This window comes from Diachasma alloeum, unplaced genomic scaffold (genome assembly GCF_001412515.2).
Source record: "Diachasma alloeum isolate Michigan unplaced genomic scaffold, Dall2.0 Dall_scaffold_00304, whole genome shotgun sequence".
Taxonomy (NCBI): domain Eukaryota; kingdom Metazoa; phylum Arthropoda; class Insecta; order Hymenoptera; family Braconidae; genus Diachasma; species Diachasma alloeum.
This window is the reverse complement of record NW_021680443.1, coordinates 516419-541574: the sequence shown is the minus strand read 5'-3', so window position 1 is coordinate 541574 and position 25156 is coordinate 516419. Positions and strand designations below refer to the sequence as shown.

The following is a 25156-nucleotide window of genomic DNA, read 5'->3' as shown; positions in this document are numbered from 1 at the left end:
TAAAAGCCCCCAATCATGCCTCGCTTCAATCACTTCGCATGCTGGTTTCAAGGGGTTAACACCTCAGAACGTGAAGTTTCTCAAGAGTCTCGGTCTGGCCNTATTGTATAATCATGGGCATAGTATATAATCGTAAGATTGGCTACTCCTATAAAAGCCCCCAATCATGCCTCGCTTCAATCACTTCGCGTGCTGGTTTCAAGGGGTTAACACCTCAGAACGTGAAGTTTCTAAAGAGTCTTGGACTGGCCGTAAGAAAAAGTGGAAAAAACGTTTTTGTCAAGTAAAAATTTCATTCGTCTGGTGTATGCCATGGAAGAAAGCCTGAATATCAAACTTCCTCCGGTGTTTGAAGATTCCATCGCTCACTATGCGATCCATGCACATCAGCCCTATACCTCGACGGCACTGGATAATAGCGATGAAATTCGCATCGCTGCACAAAATCAAGATCTCTGTATTTTACCAAGTAAAAGTTACTTGCACATCACGGGTAAATTGCTCAAATCGGACAATGCCATCTCTACAACTACAAGCTTCGTAAATAACGCCATTTGTCATCTACTCCAAGAGATCTGCTATGAAATTAATGCTATTGAAATTGATAAAGTGAAGAACGTGGGGATTACTACTCTCATGAAAAATCACGTGTTACGTTGGATGTGCAAGAAAAATTAAGTTTAACTGATGGCAATGGTTGCTTTGACATCTCCATCCCGTTGGGCATGTTGCTGAGATTTGCTGAAGATTATCGGAAAATCATGATCAATGTGAAACATGAGTTGGTTTTAGTCAGAGCTCTCCATGATAACAATGCTTTAATTCAAGCCGCCAAAGAAGATGTGAAGATCAATTTTATGAGAATTGAGTGGATGGTTCCATATGTGTCATTATCGGATACTAAGAAGATTGAGTTGCTCAATTTCATCCAGAAAGATCCTGCAATATTGATGAGCTTCAGATCATGGGAATTATATCAGTATCCAATGCTTCCAGCCACAACAAAACACGTGTGGACGGTGAAAACCGCAATTCAGCTTGAGAAACCACGTTATGTCATTCTAGGCTTCCAAACAGATCGAAAAAATAGAAATAAGAAAAATGTTAGCAATTTTGATCATTGTAGTATCATCGATGTGAAATTATTCCTAAATTCCCAACGTTATCCATATGGAAATTTGGATATAGACATAACTAAAAATCAGTATTCGATACTATATGACATGTATTCAAACTTTCAATCATCATATTATGATCAACAAGCGAATAATCCATTATTGACAAAAGCACAATTTGCAGCGATTATACCCCTGGTAGTCATTGATTGCTCTAAACAAAATGAATCCTTGAAATTTGGACCTGTGGATGTCCGCCTGGAGTTTGAAACAAAAATAAGTTTTTCTCCGGAAACTGCTGCTTATTGTCTCATTTTGCACGATCGAGTAGTACATTACAACCCGATAAGCGGAGGAGTAAGAAAAGTAATCTAAGGCGGAGGGGCGAGAGGGATCTAAATTCTCATGACGCTAGAAATATTTCATCAGTTGCGATGGAGGTACTCGTGGACGTATAAGGTTTCCAAACGCTCTCCAACGAGTTCATCGTGAAAGAATTCGGATACACAGTTTTGGATTCTGGTGTAGGATACCCTAAGGTTTGGTTTTTCAAGCCCCCATGGAGATTCTCTACTTTATCCGCCAAGTATAGAAGAGTAGCTTTGTGGCTTGAGCGTCATCACCATGGATAACCGTGGAACTATGGGAATAGATCATACGAGCAAGTTGGACAATTAGTGCAAAGGTGGGAAAATATTGGTAAAATTTATGTGAAAGGTGAAGAGAAGAAAGAGTGGTTGAAAAAAATTTCTGGTCCTGTATTAGCACCGCTAGTAATAAATATTGAAGAAATTTGCGATGATTGTCCATCACTAGCCAAATTCAAAGATTTACCATCTCGTACTTGTCTATTTCATAGTTATATAGACGACAACAAGGCATGTGCCTTAAAAAATGTGGAGCTACTCAAAAACTGGATGATGAAGAAAAGAATATTACGATTACTAGATCGATCCTTCAATATTTACTACAAATTGAACAATTTAAATTTGATGGATTGTGAAGATATTGCATATCTGCCACATTCATTTATAAGTTTCGTCGCTGCATGCCATGTTGATCAGTGTTGGGACAAGTTGACTGATGCTACGAGAGCTGATTGGCACATCAAGAGATATAGACGTTGTTTGGAGCACTATCAGACTGTCGAGGGTGATACTTTTGATGGACCACCACCTATGATAAGGGATTGTGTCAAATGTACTAATTCTTAAGAAAAAATATACACAAAAAAAACAAAATATATTTAATTATTATATTTATTCATTTATTACTTATGTACTATTACATTAGTTATAATCATAAAAATCATTGTGTAAAAAAAATTGCTAATAAAGAAAAAAATTGAGAATATTGTTCTATTTAATTTGTAAGTTAAGCACCAATCTCCTCATCCTCTGCATGGAATTTGATTTGGTTGTATTCACCACCCAAATACTCCAACTTTGGTGCGTCTTTCTTGATTTCATTCAGCAAATCTTCAAATCCTTTAGGATTATCAATGACAAATTTTGATATCCTTCCGTTCAGGAAAACTGAATAAGCATTATTCAATTGGAGGATCACACTCATTCCATGCTTGGTTTTGACTTTGGAGGCATTTGTGATGGTGTATAAATAGGTGCGTTCCAATTCAGATATTTTCACCAACAGAAGTTCTTTGAACTCTGCAATAGTATTCATCACATTGAAATTTGCTTCATCTGCTTTATTTTCAATTTTCACGATTGAATCAGAATGTAGGCGAAGATTGTTGTATTTCCCACCTAGATATTCCAACGTTGGTGAGCCCTTTTCAATATGTTGTTGGAAATTCTCGAACATCTTGGGATTTTCAGCGAAATACTTGGCCAGTCGATTATTCACGAAAACTGTGTGCGTATCTGAGAGATGAAGAATAACACCAACTCCACACTTTGTCTCCAGTTTGCGAGCTGCAGTGATGATATAAAATGCTCCAGCTTCCAGATCCGCCAGTTTGATAAGAGGATGATTTTTCATTTGCGCCACAATGTTAATTTTGTTGAAATCCATAATGATTTTTTTTTCACGTGGGTATGATAATTAAGCTTACATTCGAGTCTTCTGCAGATTGGAGCAGAGTATTTTGATGTCACTTCGGTACTGTATAACTTGCTTCACTTCTTGAATGTTTTTCAGAAGAAGGTCTAAACGTTTCTTTAATTCCTGTCGTTTGAAGCTGTCCTTCATGGAGAGCGACAAGATGAACTGATGATGTGTGCGGGAATTTTTTCGTTTATATACATGAATCCCCCACTCTTAAACCTTTCTTTTTTCAATAAATAATTTGTTCACGTTATTATTAATAACGTTCGTTTCTACGAGCGGTAACCATCAAAGAACTGATAATCTTAAGTTCAGGCGAAAATTCTTTGCATATATACATACTCCCTCCCCTTCTGAACCCTTCTTTTTAAAATAAATATTTATATATTGATATCGTTATCAACAACAATTTCACATGAAGGGGGGCGGCAAACGAGAAAGTACCGGAAAACTCAAGTTCAGACATGTCTGGAAAATGTCAAGTGGAGCCAGGTGTCAATGTTTGAAGAAGAGGAGCCCCTTCTATGATTTCTACAGCAAACTAAAGCAGCGAATTAGTTAACCCTTTCACCCCTCGCGGCAGTGTACTGAGAAGTTCGAGTATACTAATTGAATAATTAATCGATCCTCGAATTTAGCCGTGATCTGCGGAATTATTCTGCGAATCAAACCGCGACCTGCGAATTAATTAACCCCTTCACTCACCCCTTCACTCACCCCCTCGCAGGGTGGATTGACTAGGTCACCGAGAAGGTCCTTTGTAACGCAAAACCACGAATTAAATAGATTAACCAGCGAATTAAATAACCCTTTCATCACTTCGAGGAGAAAAATTGCGAATTAATTCATCAAACCGCGAATTAAACCGCGAATTAAACCGCGACCCCGCGAATTTAATAACCCTTTCATCACTTCGAGGGGAAAAATCGTGAATTAATTAATCAAACCGCGAATTAAACCACGACCTCGCGACTTAATTAACCCTTTCTTCCTTTCGAGGGAAACAAATCGTGAATTAATTGATAAAACCGCGAATTAAACCGCGACCCCGCGAACCAGCCCGCGACCCCGTGAGTTAATCAACTTTTTTACCCACCCACACCCTCGCGGGGGTCCTTTGGCCAAGTCTCCGCCAAAAACGTTGCCCCAGAACCTACTAATGAATTGATAATTACTTAATTAATTAATTAATCAATAATTAAATCAATCAATAATTAATTAATTAGCGCGGATTAATTAACCCTTCCACCCACCCAGCCCCCTCGCGGGGGCCCTTTGGCCAGGTCTCCGCTAAAACTTTGCCCCAGAACCGGTATTAACTACTCCCCTGACCCTCATTCCTTACTCTCACACAGGGCCCTCGTGTCGCTCAGTTTTGATCATTGTGTATTTTTGACTGTTATTCTCTCCCTCTCCCTGCCCAGCCTTATAATAGATCACTTAATTTACGACCTCCCTCCCTTCTAAAAGAAATTTTCATTGTTAAAAAGGAAACAATAAATACTAACTAGTAAGTACTAAATATTTAAGGAGAGACTACTGTGAGTTTTAACAGTCGCGGGCTATTGGAATACGATTTTTCATAGATTGAAAATCAATTATGTGTCTTCAAAAATGAATAATTAGTCCAAAAAAATCAATTGTTTATTATTCGTTTGTCTCGCAGACGCTTAAAATGTTAAAAATCATCCAGGGCCTCGAATTTTTGACCTGACGGGGTTCTATCTTTTCAAAAATTTTGAAAAAATGTGTACAATTCAATAAAACATTGCATCATTCATGTAAAATAGCGTGAAAAATGTGTCTGGAAGAATCGAAAATACATTTAAAATAATTTAAGGATATTTTTTTCACCTATTTTATTGCACATATTTCTTCACAAATTTTGAAAAAGAAGAAATATCTATAGCTTAAAAATTGAAGGCCCTGGACTATTTTTAATATTTCAAATATCTGCGGGACGAACAAACAATAAACAATTGATTTGTTTGCATTAATTATTCGTTTTGACACATATATAATCGATCTTCAATGTATTAGAAATCCCACTCCAATCGCCCGCGACTTTTAAAACTCATAGTAGTCTCCCCTTACATGAATAAGTATTTAGTATATGACGGGATTATGGGGAAATTCCGCCATCTGTATGTGAGTTCCCAGGATGGAAAGAAATCAATGGAAATTTTATGAAATAAAATTGTAAAGGGTGAGTAGATAATGAGTAAGTCTTAGTAATAAGAGGGAGAGTCGCGATTTGTCTTCCCGAAATTGGTACCTCTATCGTAGGGAGATGCAATACCCTTACTTCTAGCTCTAGCTCTTGGACTACGTCTTTCATGGGCATTACAACATCAGCTCCGCGGAAACATTCAAAGTTCAATTCAAATGAAAATACAGAAGGAATAATTAAGAGCGTTGATCCACGTTAAAAACGAATAAAATTAGAAACATTCCATTTTGAGTGAAAATAATTTAGTTATTTATTTAAATTTCGATAGTCTAGTAACGTCCTCCAGACCTCCAGGGGTCGCGGTTTCACCCATAACCGCCATGCTTTAGGTCTTTCATCGGTTTGTCGCTGAATTCATCTAGTCCCGGATTTCTTCAGCCACCTCTAGATATCACTAACTGTCTCTCGTCAGTAAGTTAAGAGTTCACATATCTTTTTAAGGGGATTTCAACCCGTAACGAGATAATCTCGTTACATACCTCCCTCCTTAAGAAAGGTTTGGACCCGAAAACTGGATGTTTCAAGTCAAAGACCCTCCAGGAGCAACTATTCTTCTCCTTCCGACTCTTCAGTTGGGGGGTCCTCCAAAGCTTCCCTATAGGGCTTCATGTCCACTATAGCGCAATCTTTGGTATTACGATCCGTCATATCAGAAGCTTGGTAACAGTTTCTGGAGTGTTTTTTGGTGGCCACGAAAGGTCCATTGAACGGTTTATTCAAGGACGCTGAACGATGCTTTGCGGCACTCGGCAGCTCGTGGCCGCGAACTAGGACCAGTTCGCCGATCTCGAATTCACCCTTCCTTCGGCGCAAGTTATAACTTTGTGCCTGTCGATCATTAGCTTCGGCTAATGCATGCCTAAAGGCCAATCTGAGGGTGTCATGGCGCTTCATGCGCTCGACCCAGTCCTCCGTTGGAGTTTCTTCAACTTCAACATCTCCTTCCAGCTTTCGTCGCAACGAATTCGCTGGCTCTGGCTCTCGCCCGAGATTTACCGAAGCCGGGGTTGCTTTCAGGGAACTGTGTTGGGCTGTATTGTATGCAAATCGAAATCTATCCAGATGACAGTCCCAATCACGGTGATCCTGTTCTACATACGCTCGTATCATGGCTTTTAGTGAACGATTCACTCTTTCTGTGGGGTTCGCTTGCGGGTGATACGGTGGCGTTGTTCGGTGCTTCACATTGGTTGAAGTAGCCAACTCTCTCAAGTCCTTATTTACGAACTCGGTCCCATTATCGGTCAGCAATTCTCGTGGAGCTCCCCATCGATAAATAATGGTTTCCTCCAATGCTTTCTGTATCGTCGCACCGATTGCTTTGCGCAACGGTCGCACTTCTATCTACTTCGTAAAGAAGTCTTGGATAACTAGGATATATTGGTGTCCGGCTTTACTCCGCGTAAAAAGACTCATAATATCCGCCGATATTCTTGACCAGGGATTCTCGATTGCGCAAGGTCCCATCTGGCCTATCGGGGCTTGTTGTTCCACTTTGCAGTGCTGACATTCGTGACACAAACTTACGCACGTCATCACGTCCTCAAACATCGCTGGCCAATAATATTGATTGGTCCGGCGTTGGCAGGTNTTGTGCCTGTCGATCATTAGCTTCGGCTAATGCATGCCTAAAGGCCAATCTGAGGGTGTCATGGCGCTTCATGCGCTCGACCCAGTCCTCCGTTGGAGTTTCTTCAACTTCAACATCTCCTTCCAGCTTTCGTCGCAACGAATTCGCTGGCTCTGGCTCTCGCCCGAGATTTACCGAAGCCGGGGTTGCTTTCAGGGAACTGTGTTGGGCTGTATTGTATGCAAATCGAAATCTATCCAGATGACAGTCCCAATCACGGTGATCCTGTTCTACATACGCTCGTATCATGGCTTTTAGTGAACGATTCACTCTTTCTGTGGGGTTCGCTTGCGGGTGATACGGTGGCGTTGTTCGGTGCTTCACATTGGTTGAAGTAGCCAACTCTCTCAAGTCCTTATTTACGAACTCGGTCCCATTATCGGTCAGCAATTCTCGTGGAGCTCCCCATCGATAAATAATGGTTTCCTCCAATGCTTTCTGTATCGTCGCACCGATTGCTTTGCGCAACGGTCGCACTTCTATCTACTTCGTAAAGAAGTCTTGGATAACTAGGATATATTGGTGTCCGGCTTTACTCCGCGTAAAAAGACTCATAATATCCGCCGATATTCTTGACCAGGGATTCTCGATTGCGCAAGGTCCCATCTGGCCTATCGGGGCTTGTTGTTCCACTTTGCAGTGCTGACATTCGTGACACAAACTTACGCACGTCATCACGTCCTCAAACATCGCTGGCCAATAATATTGATTGGTCCGGCGTTGGCAGGTTTTATCAACACCTTGGTGTCCTGCCTGCGGTAAATCGTGGCTTTTGCGTATAGCGGCACGTCTCATTTCACGAGGGAGAACTAATTTCCACTCGTCCAAGTCTTGTTTGTCCACTGAGGCAATTGTTTTCGGCCTCAGGTGGTACAACAGTCCTTCGGAAATTTTCCATGTAGGGTATTTTTCCGGGATTCTCGCTACGTCTCGACAGCGCCGGAGATAGCCTTTATCTTCCGTATCTACCGCCATCGAGAGTAACTCCGTCGCTGCTTCCGGTGCGCGTGACAAGGCGTCAGGCAAATGGTGAAGCGCGCCCTTCCGATGTATGATTTTGTAATCATCCTCTAACAACCGGAGGTTTCATCTCCCTAGCCTTCCAGCCGGGTCTTTCATATTATAAAGCCACCTTAAGGCGCTGTGGTCCGTTATTACTGTGAAGGGGTAACCCTCCAAGTAACAGCGGAACTTCATAATGGCCAACACAACTGCTAAACATTCCTGCTCAGTCACTGTGTGTTTTGTTTCAGGGCCTGTTAATGAGCGACTAGCGTAAGCTATAACTCGCTCTTGTCCATCCTGTACTTGCGTGAGTACCGCACCAAGTCCCACACTGCTCGCATCCGTTTGCAGGGTAAACGACAGTGAAAAATAGGGACAAGCAAGAGTTGGAGCCGACGTTGAATGCTTTTTTAGTACTTCGAAGGCTTCTTGCTATTCGTCATTCCATAGCCATGGCTGATTCTTCTTGGTCAGAAGTGTCAGTGGTTGAGCTATGGCTGCAAACTCTGGTAGAAATCGTCTATACCAGGATGCCATTCCCAGAAAACGACGAATCTGTTTCAGATTCTTCGGCACAGGAAAATCCACGACTGCCGATGTTTTCTCTGGGTCGACTTGTAGTCCCTGACTGTTCACGACAAACCCGAGGTATTTCACCTCGGAACGACAGAAAACACTCTTCTCTCGATTTATTCTGAGACCCTGATCGCTCAACTTATCGAGGGCCTTTCCCAACCATGTGAGGTGTTCCTCAAATGTCCTTGAGACGATAATGATATCATCCAAGGACACGAACGCGTGGGGATACATCTCTGGACCGATCAATTTGTCCAAGGCTCTTTGGAATGTAGCGGGTACATGTGTCAGTCCGTACGGCATGCGTTCAAACTGAAAAAACCCTCTTCCCGGCACCGTGAATGCAGTGATCTCTTTCGAGTCCTCTGCCAACGGTATTTGCCAATACGCGGCAAGTCGAGTGTCGTGATATAATTGGCCTGTCGCAACTCAGTAAGGATGCTGGTCATATTTGCAAACGGGTAAGCATCCTTTTTCGTTACTTCATTTACCCGGTGGAAATCGATACAAAACCGATATTTTCCACTGGCTTTCTTAACCACCACTACGAGACTATTCCAGTCACTTGTCAAGGATTTTTACCGGTGCTCCACCAGCAATTATCCCAAACTATTTTGGACATCTCCTCTATCGCTCAATTAAGTCGGGCGCCAGCTGGATTTTCACGGAAAATCCAACGGTAAATCGGCCTCAGAGGATAACTCGTCTACCCCGAGGACTTTTCGTGGCGGGGCTAACAATGCCGAGCCAGCATCAGCGTAAAAAGGTAGAGTGGGCGAGGTTCACCATACTAGGAGTATTTCACTCGATCGCTTCTTGTCTTTTCAGCCGAGAGACTTCGATTAAGCGTATCTTCCAGAAGCTATTCCCCCATGTATCTTTCGCCGAGGATGTTTTCATTCCTCTGAAGTATTCCTTTACTCTCCAGAGTGGCTCAACCCTGGAGAAGTCGACCATCACTTGCGAATCCTTCTCACTCCTCGGAGCGCCGAACACTGAGAGGCACATGCGACACAGGTAGCCGGAGACTTGTTCTCACCCACCTGTGCCCACCCCAACTCAACCTCAATGCTCGGTAAAAGCACTATCATCGCGGGCCAACACCNAGGTATCCGGAGACTTGTTCTCACCCACCTGTGCCCACCCCAACTCAACCTCAATGCTCGGTAAAAGCACTATCATCGCGGGCCAACACCCAGAGTACTCGTCGTGGAGGTACGTGCGATCGGGCTTCGAGGAGTCGGCCTAACTCCCGGCCCACGGATCCACACCAACACCACTTCTTTCGTCTGAGGTGATGGATACCTGAGAACATGGAATTAAAACACTCCACGTCCTCAAAGTAATCCGATCCTTCTGTTTGGGACGCCGAAGCGTCCCATTCTCTCGCTGTTCCGGACCTTGTCCTCACAACGGACCCCCATAATTCATAATGGACTAATGCCACTTCCAACCGTCATCGAGGACCGGACGATTTACATCCGCTCGACTCCAGCGCCTGTCACCGACAGTCTCGAAATCTACTAGGGCCGTCTCCCCCTAGTCTGAACATCTCAGCGGCGGTGGGTCATCCGTTACCCCACCACCACCAATCAGCTCGACGGCAATCGAGGGGGCGCTAGTCCTCTCACCTAGCCGTTGGTCCCTAGTCTAAGTCGATAGCGCCTCTAGAATCGCCCAGTTGGAACGCCAGTACGTTGGCCCGTTTCCTCCAAACACAGCTGGGCGAGTTTCTAGATAAGGCGACAGGGTATCGACAGTTTCTCTAAAATGTTCAGAAGTATGGTTTCACCCAAACCACGTCTCTTGGCATTATTTGATTGGTCTATTCACCTCACGCGCAGTTCACTGAAACCGCCGTTCGATGTCACTCTCATCTCTCGCTCAGCTTCTTCAGCTGGCGTTAGATGTCGCTCTCTCTCTGTCCCTCACTCTAACCATTTTTAACTCATGGGTTTTCGTGTTGGTAAAACAGTTTACCGTAATGAGAAAATCTCGTTACACACTTTTGGATGGCTTGATGACTCCATCTCGAAGCATCTCATCTACTTCCTTCCACATTGATAGTTTAATGGGTCGTGTCTGAACACGACTCTGACCCTTTGTCGGATAGGTTCGTGCCCTCCCACGTCAATCTTGTGGGGTGGTAGCTTGGAAATCGGTGAACTTCCTTCATGCACTGGAATCTTTTCATCCAGGAGCCTCTGGAGTTGGCTATTTTGCTCCTCTCCAGGTACCTTCAAGCCTTTACACAGTTATGGGGCAGGCTCGGTCCACTGAGATAAACTTGAATTTTTCGTCAGGTTTGTCTCTAAAGAACCAGGATTGGTTAAAGAAATCAATGACCATCCGTGCTTCTCTCAAAGAGTCCGATCCCAGTATGAAATCCTCGGCTAGTGAAGCCATCCAAAGAATTTCAACTATGACGGGTCTTCCCCCTAATACCAGAGGTATTTTAGAGGCCTCCTTTACCACCTCTAGTTGACTATTCGCCACTAGAACTCTTCTCGGTGGTATTCTTCTCGCACTGACGCCTAGCTCGCTCAGCAGCTCGATCCCCGCTTCTCCAGCGAAGGTACGAGATGCCCCAGAGTCCACTAGAGCGCGTATTTTCCTTCCGTGAATTTCAGTATTCACGTGAAAGGCAATGTCTTTACTTCTTTCATCGCCTGTTTGAAAAACTCCAGATCAGAGCTCATTTCGGGCGATGACAATGCAATGGGGTCCGTCACGGATTCTAGAGAGAGTTTTTCCACTCTCTTCTCCTCTCGAGACTCTTCTGCCACTGCCGCGGGCATTTCTGCCCTTTGTAGCGCAGTTTCTTCGACCTCTGGGCTATGATCATCCTTCCTACAGTTGCTGAGGAATTTTCCACCTCTTCCACTGAGTTTCTCTCCATTTTCCCCGAGACTTCCGGCGGCGCAGACGAATTTTCGTCACTTACGCTGCCGGATTCCCGTTTTTTGGACGGCATTTTGGGCACTTTGGCAAGTGCACGCCTTTGGCACCGCATCCGTAAAAAAATACGGTTCATTCGGCGGTGCAAAACCTGAACGTGTGGCCCACTCGATCGCAATTGCGACACACCAACAAGTGCCCGGTGAAACCAGCATGTCCACCCCTCCCTGAAGGAGCATCACGACTTTGCAAGGCGTGTGCTGCTTCAGTTCCCTGCAACTCGAGCTCGTCATAGATGACTTCTACAGTCTCTATGGGCTCGTTGTGCTCTTCCATCTCGAGTGCCCTCACAGATGGCTTCTTATAAGCTCTGAGATGTCTCGGGTCTTTATTCACGAAGCTCGAGCTTTTTTGGACATAGCTCGGGTCTCGGTATGCGAAGCTTGGGCACAGGGCATGTTCTGGTTTTAGAGGGGGTCGCCACGTAAGCTCGGAGAGAATTAATTTCTCCTGACGTAAAGCGTGCCTCTCTAATTCTTTCAATCTCGACGCTGGGCCGAGGGTGTAGCCAACGATGTACTTCGGCAACATATTGTTGTAGATATACGTTAGCTGCTTTTCCTCGGACCACAGGGGTCGAGTGCGTCCAAACAAGCCGTTCATATTTGCTATGAACGCCCCTACACTTTCTTCTGCGCCTTGTTGGCGGTCGGAAATTTCCTTGTGCAATGCTTGCTAGAAATCCAGCGCTCCGAATCTTTCATGGAGGGCGTAGCACGCGTCTTCCTAAGAGAAAATCTCCACGTGGCGATACCACGAGAGGGCATTCTTCTTGAGGACCCCTTTCAGGATCTTTACGAGATCGCGTTCCTTAATGCGGATTGCGTCTCTCGCATCATCAATCGCGGAGATAAACTCCTCAACGTCTTCATCTGGTTGCCCAGAGAACGTTATGCCCCACCTGGTTAAGTAATCCAGGGCTTTGGCGGAGCTCTCATAGCGATTTTTACGATCCTCGCGGCGGTAAAAATCGCTCTCCGTAGTAGTCGACTCGGAGACTTGCCTACGACGCTCTCTGCGGCGTCCGTATCGGTCATTTCTCCCATAATCATTTCCTGGGGCTGTTCGCCCTGGAGGATTTGTGGGAGACTGTCTCGGAACCTCAGGCTCTGGTCCTCGGATCTTCTCTTGAGGGTTGGCCATTGCTGGCCCCAATTGTCCCCTCACTTCCCTGCTCAGTTTTTGCACCTGAGCAAGTATCTCCTCAGCCGTTGGCCTGGCGTTAGTTACCGTCACGCCCGGAATTCCGTCCGTCGGAGTCGTGGCTCCACTAGTATTTCGGCTACTGGTTTTGCTGCCTTTTAGTCTCCCTCGCCCTCTGCGGGGACGGGCTGCAGCTCCTATCAATCCTGAAGTCAGGAGCTGTTTTTCCAACCTCTTCGCTTCCTCAGCGAAGATTTTCAATATCGCCATTCGAGAGGCTAGGTCTTCTGATGACCTTTCAGCTCCTTGGCTTGGCCGGTCCTTTGGCATGGGAAGGCTCCAATCCGTCGCGAGCGGACTGATTGGCCTTTTAGCCCTCTCCTTCTCCGAGAGCGCCCCCTTTTTCTCTGGTTTAGATTTCGAGACTTTTTCAGCCTCGGATTCTCCACCACTACTCTCAGAGGTCGTCACTTTTCCAGTGTGACTCCTCTGCGTTTTTTTTCTGGCTCCCTTTTTGGGATCCATTTCTGAACTTTTCGGTTCCACCGGAGCCTCAGGGGTTTTCTCCTCCCCTCCCACTTCCGTTTACTTATTCAGCAAATCCTTCTTTGGCGCCATTTCTAGCCCAGGGAGTTTTTCGTAAGTTCAGGAGGCTTATTCAACCTCTGCCTTTACGACAGAAAAGAGTTTTCTGGGAGCTCGGCAGCTACTTTTATACTCTGCACTCCAGAGTGGGGGGGCCTCCCTACTCTTGTTCCCTTTCCGAGTATGTGGCGCCCCCTCCTTTGGGTCGGCGGTTACTGTGGAGGCTCTTGGGGAATTTTACTTATCCAGTAAAAGCCCCTATCAATTTCCAGGATCATCTAGTGAGTATTTTCGAACGAAAACTCACTAGTTCTGGGCGATTATCTATATTGTCCCTGTCTTTTCCCGCCATTTCAGACGTTTCAGGATATTTCTGGAGGTATTCCATGTCTTTTCAGTCACTTTTCCTTTTCTTCGCTCTTTTATTGGGCTTTTCTTTCTTGTGTATTTGAAAAATACTCCATTTCCTGCCTTTAGCGGTACTGTGGGGTATTTTCCAACTAAAAGATCCTTCCTCGGCGTTTTCAGTATTTTTTCCACTGAGGTGGCGCCATCTAGTGGCATTTTTCACCAGCCGGTACTTTCCTTGTCAGCCGACAAGGAAGATTTCTGCTTTACCGACTGCCATTCAACCGTGGTGGGTTACCGACAGTTGTTACTTTTATCGGGGAGGCACTAGATGGCGCCTACTACCCGATTCACATGCAAATATGAATAATTTATTTGTATTGGGGCTTTCACCCCTTTCCTTCGTCGGTTGTACACTTTCGTGGGCATACCGACGTATCTTTATCCTGGTCATTTTGCAAACCGAGGACCTTCGTACATTTTTGAGAAACAAAATTTCCCAAAAAATTCATCCGTGGGGTTTTTCACCCCACTTGCCTAGGGACATTCCTCCATGGCCTCCTCCTCTGTCTTTCCCCTAGCTTCAGAGGGGATTGCACCCTCCTTGTCTGCCCCCTCCTGGAGTTCTCGCTCTCACAGCTCGCTCTCGTAGTTTCTCCTTTCCTTCCTTCGGAGCTTGCAGGACCTGACTCTCCACTCCCGAGTTTGCCCTGCGGGGTGTCTCTCAACCCTCTCGGCTGGAGTTTGGAGTCTTTCGCCCTGCACCACGTAATTGGGGCCTTCCCTTCGCCTCGGCTGGGGGCGTGTCTCGGCCCTCCTCTTGGGTGTGCGTGAGGCGGCACTCTCTGCCGCTTTGGCCCTCCTCTCCGTCTTGAGCTGCTTCTGTAGCTTTCTCAGGTCGGCCCTGGGGATGTTTTGCCCGCAGGCTGGACACCAGGGTCCCTCGGTCCTGTACTTTTCAGCACAGGACTTGCAATACGGCCCGGGGCACGGAATTCCGCACTTCCTGCAGTGCGGCCGATACGGGGCAGAACAATCTCTGCTCTCATGCCCCTCCTTCCTGCAATTCCAGCATAGGCGTGCGGGAATTGGGAGCTGCTTGGGCACTCTGCGGGTCTCCTTCACACCAGGGGTGCTGTCGACAAGAGGAAATTCCTGGATCATCCTCTGGTCTTCAGAGGCCTTATGTATGGGAATTTTCATCCCAACTTCCTCTGTGGCTCCCTCCTCTCCGTGCTGAAGGACCTGGGAGTACACCTCCCTCGCCTCAGCATCCGGCCCTCTCCTCTCAGGGTTTTCCGCCCTGGCGTCTTCTCCCCCTTCTCCTTCTTGCCTTTCGGCAGTTTCCCCTTGGCCTTGGAGCTCCTCTCCTTGGCCTCAGGGACCAGCGCTGGGGCTGCAGGGGTGTTCCTCGTCCTCGAGGTCGGAACACGGGATTTTCGCCCGTGCTTCGTGACCCACACATAGGAGGATTTTTCGTCCTCCACCTCCATCTGCTCTTGGGGAGGAGGCGGCGGCACAGCCGACGTGGAGGGCCCCGGGTTAAATTGTGGCAACTGTGCGAGCATCGTTGCCATCAACTCGGGGTGCTCGACCAGTATGACCGCCAAACCCCTCGCCAAGGCGTCCTTCTCATCCGGGGTTTTCGCCCAGGTTGCTTCTGTGACTGGAGACGGAGCTGTCGTGGTAATCTCTACCACTTGAGACACCGCCTCAAGAGGTTAGAGATCCGTACATGCCCCGTAATCCCTGTGCCACGTTGAAACGACAATATAGCAACCAATGCTTAATAATATCAGTCTAAAGTCTCATTGAGTGCTTTGTTTTTCAAAAAAGTCAGTCTGGAAAACTCTTACACTGAGAAAAGATGGTAGTTGAGGTGTTCAAAGACTATAAATATAAACTCTATTTTGAGCAAGAGGGAGAGAGAAAATACACAAGGTCAAGGCACATTACAACTGATACTGATTTGTCTTTACTAACGGAATTTCACCCTCCTCGTCGATCGTCATCAGCAAAGCCATCTCGGCCTGCCCTGCCTCCGTCAAGTCCCGATCTGTAATAGAAAGGGCCATAAGATCTAATGAGGCGGTTTCCTCAGTGCCTTGCGGTACTGAGGAGCCATCCGCTCTTTCCTTCCAGGGATTTTGCACCCTGGAGGTTAACTTCGGATTCCGGAGAGTCTGACTTACCTCTTCGGGCTCCTTCGGCAGTTTTCACCACCTGCTGCACCAAGCTGTCCAGTGTTTCGTCCTGCATTTTTCACGGGTATTTCACCACGTGCACTGATCTTAATGTTCGTCTCCGGGGAGCATCAAGAAATTCTCACGTCTTGTCGTCTACGCGGTCAAAACGGAAAAGGACGCTTCCCGTGGCCATTTCCCCAATTTCACAGGTGTTGAGGGTGGGGGGATTAGGGCACGTATCAATTTGATTAATCGCCGCTGGTGGTCCCCCCTAGTGACCTGAACGCCGACCTAAATTTCCATATTTAGGTAGTCCTTTTGAACACCCTTGATCTACATCAATCAGAGGTGTCAATTTCATTTTCCACGCGATTTGTCCGTCGCATGGCTCGCCCTCGCAGGCGGAACCCGTACCGCCGACACCTGCAGTCGGTAATGCTATCCTTCTTCAGGATAGTCTTCTTTACCGGGCGTCGGTAAATGCGTCTTTCAGCATTGTTGCATGTTTATGAGAGGAGAATTCAATTTTCCAGAATTCTCACCGTTTTTCACTCGCTTTCCTCGATTTTCCGGTCGAAGAAGGGAAATGCCCCGCACCTGAGATTATCCCCCTCCGGGTGGCGAGGAGAACAGCACTCAGAGCAGCCGGAACAATCCCTCCCAAGCGAAAGATCGATAGTTTCGAATTTTCGTCGGGGAAAATAAACTCGTCCTCTCAAGGTCATCTCCCCGGGTGTCGAGGAGATAAAACATCGAGTTTCTGAGAAAATCTCCCCACGACAAAAATTTCGTGCTTTTCGAATTCGATGTTTCCCTTTTCAAGCAATAAATGAAATTCGTTACCTTCGAAGGGAATCAATTTCTCGATTCTCCTCGTATTATCTGTTCGATAATTCCCACTTACCCAGATTTTCAGTGTTTTCTTTCTACTCCATTGGCGTGGCCCCACATCGGGCACCATTTTGTAAAGATATTTTTCCGGGTTGTTCACCCAGGAAAAATCCAAACTACTTTTTATGCCGTTTCTATAGCTCAATAATCGGGCGCCAGCCGAACCTTCACGGGAGGTTCGACGAAAATCGGCCTCTGCGGCCAACTCGTCCATTCAGAGGACTTCTGTGGCCAGGCAAAGGGTTGCCCAGCTAGCATCAGGGTGACACGGTAGAGTGAGCGAGGTCCACCAGGAGTATCCTATGCCAAACGTCACCAGCCATCATTTCAGGCTGGAAATTAAGCCTCACGGCCTAATCATCCATGCAAATTGAATTTACACTCGTCCTGGAGGGTTTTTCACTTTCTCAGTAGGCTTTCTCCTCCCGAATGCAGGAGCATCCCCCTACGTTCGCTACAATCAGTTATGCACCCGGCTGCGCTGAGCTATTCACCCACCATTCCCGTGGCCATCTTTTAGGCCACCACCACAGTATAACTTGGAGAAATCCTTTCAACTTCCCCGCTCGAGCGTCCGCGTTCGACTAACTCAGAATCTTACTAGGGCCTTCTCCCCCTAGTCTGGATATCTCAGCGACGATAGGTCATTCCGTTACCCTATCCCCCCTAATCAACCCAACGGGATCCTGGGGGCACCAGTCCTCTCACCTGGCCGTTGGTCCCTAGTCTACTCTGACATAGCCTATGGAATCGCCCAGTTGGACAGCCGGTACGTCGGCCCCTTTTCCCCTAGCACATGCTGGGCGAATTCCAAAATAGCGGTAGTCTAGTAACGTCCTTCAGACCTCCAGGGGTCGCGGTTTCACCCATAACCGCTATGCCTTAGGTCTTTCATCGGTTTGTCGCTGAATTCATCTAGTCCCGGCTTTCTTCAGCCCCCTCTAGATGTCACTAACTGTCTCTCTTCACTAAGTTAAGAGTTTACATATCTTTTTAAGGGGATTTCAACCCGTAACGAGAAAATCTCGTTACAACATTCGTATTTACTGTTTTATCTCTTTAATTTTTTTTTATTCACGCGAATTCTGAGTAGAACGAGTATCTACTGTGGTTTATGGCCGAGATACTGAGCTTCCCGGTGAGATCTCATTGATCCCGTTGGGTGTACGTTACTGATCGCTGAGGTTGAGCTGAAATGCTCACGCTCTCTGGCTTACGCATTTCGTGGGGTTCTTTGAATCATTCGTACGGTTGGAAGGCCGAGTAAATGAAACTAACCCACTCAGCAACATGGATCGCCATAAGTTACTTACGGTTATGTTTCTATGGTTTCAGTTATGGTGATTCCCCAATAACTCCCAGAAGAGTGACAGTAATGAAAAGTGCACTCACTCAGGTGAAAAGTGCTTTTGCGTGAAGATAAGGTGACTAACTGCCTGTTTTTCGCTATTTCCGATTTTTCTCCGGTTCAGAATAATGGTTTCCGATTAATAATTATCTATGGTACATTCTCGCTTGTAAAGATAAAAGCCCCACAATAATAAAAACATTTAATTATGAATATTAAGACTAAGTACACAATTCAGTCAAAACAGTAGTTTCCGTACATTTGAATTGAACGTCGCGCGCGCTTGTCCACATGTATCGACACGTAAAACCCCCAGTGACAGCTGGACAGTGCGCCAGTCGCGCCACTCAGCTGCGAACTGGCGGCCAGTTTAGAAACAAGAGTTCGACACTAACTGTTGATCAAAGGATAGTGAAGACTGTTTGAAATGACGAGGATCCAGAATGTTTGGCCGGGGGACATGACGGAGGCCACACAAAGAATTATGGTAAGGTTCTCCTTTGAAGAGAAGTGCACTTTTCAGTAGTGAGCCCAAAGCGTTTTACCCAGAAAAGATGCACAGGCCTTCGGAATAATCGAGGTCGAGATGCATCCGCCAAAACTTGCCTGGATGGGTGAAAATGCACCATGGAGTGCAGAGAATGATTGTCAGGACCTACGACCTCTCCTTGAATGTTGAACAACCTAGTGAGCCCCGTTTTCAGTGAAAAATCACCGACTAAACCGGCGAGAGCCAGTCACGTGGCTCAGTCGCACGAAGTGACGCCGTTGTGCCCTCTCTGACAATGACAGACTTTGGAGCACAATTAACCCACCATTCGTGTGTTTAATTAGTTCCCGATCGGTCGCAGACGGTTTATGAAGTGTTTGAGGCCAGATTAAGGGCATAAGATGGGAAGAAAGCATGAAAATAAGTGCACATCCGCTCTCCGGCGTCGTGGATGTAGCAGCAGTCTACATGGCGGCATAATCCTTTATCCGAGCGAATAGCAGCCTCAATAGAGTGATCTTCTTCAGTAAAGTTCCTCAATGATTTAATTGATCAATTTAAGGCTTTTCGTTGACTCGAAACTCCTGAAAACCGAAAATAAGTAGCTCGTGAGCTTCCTGGAATTCAGATGACCTCACGACGCTCCTAATGGAGATCAAGCTCGAAGCTGGAGGTACGATTGCACCTTTTGAGTGGCATATTGCTTCCCCAGAGTTTTCTATCCTTTTTATTTTGGTTTAACCGTCATATTTCCACGGGTTTTCGTCACAAAGGACTTCGTCCTGTCGATAGATCCTCCGGAAATCCAGCTGCTAGATATTGCTGAGTGATCATCGGCGAAGACCCCCTATCCTTTCCAGACTCCCTATATTTTCCCCTTCGCACATATCACTCTCTTAACGACTACTCGTCTACACTCAGTCTTCATAAATAAATTTTTTTTAATGAAAATTTGAGATTTTGAGATTGTATTTGACTCATGTGGCTAAATTCTATACGAGGTATTTTTCCATTCAACTAAAGTTTCTTTATTTTTACATTTCCCGATTTTCGGTAAATGTTAAGAAAGACGGCCCCATATGAAATTCATTTATCGCGTACAATATTCGATAAATGAAGGAATTTCAAGGGTTTCAAAGATTGAATTGAGTGTCGGAAGTGGGTCTTTGAAGATTAAGAGGTGATGAATATTATGATGTACGCAATAAAGGCAGCGGCATTAGGTCAACCAAATTAATACGTACCGTTTGTCGTATTATTCGGAAGACTGGGTGCCGTATATATAGAATACGAACTGTGTTCTCAGATGTGGCAACTCTGTTGTGCGGTAGACATGAAGCTGGATGAGCGATTCGATTCGTGTTCAGATCTGAAGCGAGTCCCTCAGTTCCTCACAGACCGAAATGTGTTATTAGTGAAGTGATGTGCCATAAGTGCAGTGTACTTCCACGGATACCTTGCCGAGCACATGTTTAGACGCTCCATAGGGTTGGAAGACAGGTTTGATACCTGCATTAACACTGTTGCGAGACATTACCCTCCAGCAATCATCTCATCACATAACGGTTCTCAATAAGCTTGCTCCCGTCTCAGCCCGGCAGAAATATTTATTTAATATTGGGGCGATTCCACCAAATATCAGCACAAGGTGTTCTCGTCATTTTTCCGAACCTGGATTTCGCATTTAATTGCAATAATATACGTGAAATAAAAGAAAATAAACACTCACTCAGCCCTCTATCTCAAACATTGGCTGAGTAAGAGTGAAATGAAGATTTCGGTAAAAAAAATTTCAATTCAATTTTTCAAGCATTAAAAGTTATCAAAAATGAATTGATCAGGCGTCAATTTTTTTTTCAACTCCTTTAGTGTGGAAAGGGCTTGGAATGGTTTGAAACGCCGATTTCGAGGTGTTCCCCACGTTGAAAAAAAAAAAAAATTCTATTGAAAAGCTCGGAAAATTTCCGATCGAAATCACTTTTCAAATTTTCCTGCACTGAAGATCTTACCCTTCTAATAAATGAAATTCAAAACTTGGGAAATTTTTTTTTCAAGGATTACAGAATCCACTCAATTTTATCGAAATTCTTTGCGACAATATAGTATCCGACTTGAAATAGAGCTGAACGTGGTGTCATTTATACCAACAAAATACAGATAATGAATCATCAGCTCTCCCATTCACATTACTTAAGCTACCAGAAGTTCCCGATCACTTCTCCGTACGAAGGAGTTTCATTTCCACGAACTTTGTGGCTTTGCCATAAATTTGAGACACTAGGGTATCAACCTCTCCAGGAATCATTGCATGGAATTTTTTCGTCCCAGGAATTCCCAATGCTCTTGCTGTTCTAGGTTCCAGAATTTGCTTAGTCAACTCATATTGTGAATTGGGTACGAATTCAAATTTCACGTTTCTCTCATTAGAGTGAGACCACTCATATAAAGATTGAGCTACTGTGATATTTATAAGTCCTTGGAGACTAGCTCGGCAGGCGTTCCTTTTGAATGAGCCCCCTAGACCATCAGACGCGGTTTTTCCATGAGCTGTGGGGAAAAAATTCTATGCAGCTGGAATTTCGAAATCTTTCTTATGATAAAGCAAACTCACGAACGCATTTTTATCCTTGAATTGGGATGGCGCCCCATCAGAAATGTAATGAATTTTATCAATCTTCTCAAATTGAGATTTCAGAAAAAGTATCAATTCTTTTTGAAACATGTAAACTGAAATGCTGACATGTTTCATGCAATCAGAGATCCCTATTCAGGATAGATTCCGAATTTCATCCCCATCTTTGTAATTGTTATGTCCGAAGACGTTATCAGCGTCGAGGAACAACTTTATTTACTTTTCATTAATTTTCCTTAATAAAGCTAGAATTTGTTTAATTGAAATTTTGGACGACGCTAAGCTTTTTTTTATATTCTTACCTTGGAGAATTGATAATAGATGTAAATTTTGGTTTATTCAAAAATAGGAAAGACAAGAAGAGAATTGAAGTTAGTTCAGTTCACGTATTTATTTATTTACTTTTCGTTAGGTCACAAAAACAATGAGTAAATCAATAGAATTTCTATCTCTATCCTTGCAATTATTTCCGTGATCGAATTTATTATGATTTGATTGTTCATTGGACTCACATAATTTTGATATTTATAATCCTTATCCTATTGCGGTGTCAACTTTTTGACTGTGGATTCCTAGGGCAATCCTGCCACGTTTCTCTGCCAGTAAACTATCACAAATACTTAGGCGAGAAGCCTTTCTTCCACTTATTATGAGAAATTTGGTTTTATATTGTTAGAATTTAAATGTCCAGCACTTATAACTAATTGAGCCACACCCACCGGTCGTTCACAACAAGTTCTCTTCACTTGTAAGAAACACTTTTACCGTCGGTTAAAGAATACTGTATTCCTGATCTATTGCCGGTTTCTATTCTCTACTATTATTCGAGAATAGTTCGATTTTTAATTACTCTATTCGAAAACCGAACAAAAGTCAGACCGATTCCAAAGAAATTTTCCACCAAGAAATTGATAGTCACTCGCGAGAGGGTTTTTAGAGACTGATTTGGAAAAGTTCGATTGGCCGGATCCCAGAGTGGGGGAGGTGTCATTTTCATTTCTTTATTCTTCGGTCATCGAACTAACTTTTGTTCTTTGTATTTTTTTTTTTCAACTTGCATTTTGGGGTGCTGTTGGCCCCTGAGAAATGCATACGTTGCGCATTCTCTGGTCACTGGCATCGTTCATGTACGTTGAAAAGTAATATTTAAGTCGCTACAATTTCGGGTATTTTAGGCGATAAAATCAAATTAAAATAATTTGGACATTACAGCCCCCGCTGAGAAGCTTTCTTTTCCCATGTTTTTTTTTATGGTGAAGGAAATCTTATCAGAGAGAAACGAATCAGATTATTATTTTTTTTTGTATTTTATTTTATAAGGAATCGAAAATTGGATTGGCACGCTTGTAGATTCTTCAATCTGCTGTCGGTATCGCGCGCTTTTGATTGACAGGTGTTGTCGGTAAATGTGGGGGCGTGGCTGGATTAATTAATATGCAAATCCGGCCGTCAGAGGCACTGGGGCACTGGGTCACGGCGATGAGTGCTTATCGGTCACCATTTTTATTTCCGATTGATTAGCACGTGGGTCGCAACAGGTGTTATTTTGAGTTATTGGTTGATTTGCTGCTGTGTTCTTCAGGAAAGATAATTATTATGTATATATTTGTGTGATATTGTGGTATTGTGATATTTCGTGAGGGTAATTGATTAATTTATTGATTAGTTATTTTAGATGCGTGGTTGTAAGCGTGAATGGAGGAGATTGTTTGGGGTGCAGGCACGTGTTAATCTTTTCCGGTGTGACCGTCCCATGGGGGCAACTACCGTTCCTCGGGGTCTTATGGAGTATGTGGGGAGAGTTCTTGGGGAGGATCCCGACTATCGTGCCCTGATGCGGGTGTTCGATACATTGCTTTTCGGAGGAAAACTGCGTGGTTATACTTTGTGGAGAAGCAAGGATTTTAAGGACACGTTTGGATACACTGATTTCTTGCAGCGGAAGATTTTCCTGCAGGAATGTCTTTTCTCTGCTGGTCTCAGTAGGACGGTTTTGGTGAGGATTATTTTGCATGAGTTATGCCATGCTTATGTGGATGTCATGGGGGGAGATCGTATGGAAAATCAGCTACATGGGTTCAACTGGAAGAGGGAGGTGATTAGAGTGAATGAGGCTTTACAGTGTGATATTGAAGATGAAAGTGATGTGGACTGGAAGAGATTGAGGAGGATAGGTTTGGATAAACTTTATATTTGTGAAAGGTGTGGGCTGCGTATTATCAGGATGATCAAATGGTTACCTGATGCTAAATTCTTTTCCTGGTTTCCTCNTTGATCGGTGTTTCGTAGACCCTTTGGATGTGGGATCGTCGGATTGCTGTTTTTTTTGGCGCCTGTCTAGTTGATTTTCTAGTTTTTCGGCAACAGCAGCGGAGGATGCTAAGCACATTGAATCCCTTTTTGTAGGCACTGTACCCCATCATGGTAACTACGAGTGATATGATTAGTGTGATGGTGCCATTGGTTGCTGTAAAGATGCGATGGTAGTAGTCTTCTTGGTGATGCAATCCAATTCTCTCTGCTTCATCTATGGTGCTTTGAAGCGAGTCATCGAACAGATGGTCTTTGTCGAGATTGGGTAAGACGTGTTGTTTCAATGTTGACATTGGGTTTAGTGGTTTTGGCAAGTCACTTAATATTGGTGCTATTGGGTATCGTTCGGCTATGCTGATGTTTTATCNTTAGTGAATCGAATTATTTATAATTAATATATATATATGTATATATATATATATGTATATATATATATATTCAAAAAAATATATATATATACATATTTTTATTTTTATTATTTTGTTTTTTTTTTTAGTTCATATGAAGATTGGAGTGACGGGGAGTAGTTGTGTACCGAAAGGGGGATTTTTGAGGGTGAAGATGATGTCCGTTGGGATTCTAATCTCGGAATCTAAGGANATTGTGATGTGGTTGATATCATGTCTGAGGCAAATCTTACATGCTTCGACAGCAGCTGCGGTTTCTGCGATGATATTGGTTGCACGAACTCCGTCGAGAGTTTTGTAAGTGTTTAGGGGATGTCCTTCTCCGAACCAGATTCCGATCCCTGCTTTAGCGTTAGTCATACCGTTGAATGAGCAAGACCCGTCCACGTATACTGAGGTTCTTTTTTTTGCATATTCTGTAACATGGGTGTTGATGGGTGAAATGCATCGTTGGTAGCCCTGGGCAGCACTAGTAATAGTTAGTCTTTGCAGGGTTTCAATTTATTCGGATGCTTCATGAAGCGATGAGCGTCCTCGCTCTCGANGTCGAGAGTTTTGTAAGTGTTTAGGGGATGTCCTTCTCCGAACCAGATTCCGATCCCTGCTTTAGCGTTAGTCATACCGTTGAATGAGCAAGACCCGTCCACGTATACTGAGGTTCTTTCCTGCATATTCTGTAACATGGGTGTTGATGGGTGAAATGCATCGTTGGTAGCCCTGGGCAGCACTAGTAATGGTTAGTCTTTGCAGGGTTTCAATTTATTCGGGTGCTTCATGAAGCGATGACCGTCCTCGCTCTCGAGGTAAACATTCCCCTTCTCGGTGATATCGACTATTTCGTAAGGCCCAGTATAGGCTTGGTCTAGTTTGCCTAGTTTTGGTTCTTTTTGGACGTAAGCAAACTGCCCAATTTTAATGTCCACTGGTCTTGCGTTTCTATCGTATAGCTGTTTTGAGCGCAATTTAGATGCTTGGAGATGTTGGTGCGCTAGTTCTTGGATTTTCTCCATTTTAAGCATTAAATCAATTACATAGTCGTTGTAAGTTTCGATGGTTTGATCCTCTTCGCAGATGTTAGATGGGAGTCTGACCTTTTTCCCGTATAGCAATTCGAATGGGGTAAACTGGGTTGCACTATGTACTGTGGTATTGTATGACAGTACTGCAAAAGGTAGTAGTTCGTCCCATTCCTTGGTCTCTGTCGCGAATGCTTTGAGGTATTCTACCAGAGT

At 44.5% G+C, this 25156-nt stretch overlaps 2 protein-coding genes across 2 annotated transcripts in view; one reads left to right on the top strand and one right to left on the bottom strand.

Annotated features, from left to right (window-relative positions):
* LOC107039700 (diuretic hormone class 2) overlaps positions 1–25156 on the bottom strand; it is a 620828-nt gene that overhangs the window by 238563 nt on the left and 357109 nt on the right. The window lies entirely within an intron of this gene.
* LOC107039698 overlaps positions 22880–25156 on the top strand; it is a 6450-nt gene continuing 4173 nt past the window's right edge. Inside the window, exon 1 of the mRNA XM_015259458.2 lies at positions 22880–23378. Coding sequence (XP_015114944.1) covers positions 22880–23378 — 499 coding nt within the window. The remainder of the gene's footprint in view (positions 23379–25156) is intronic.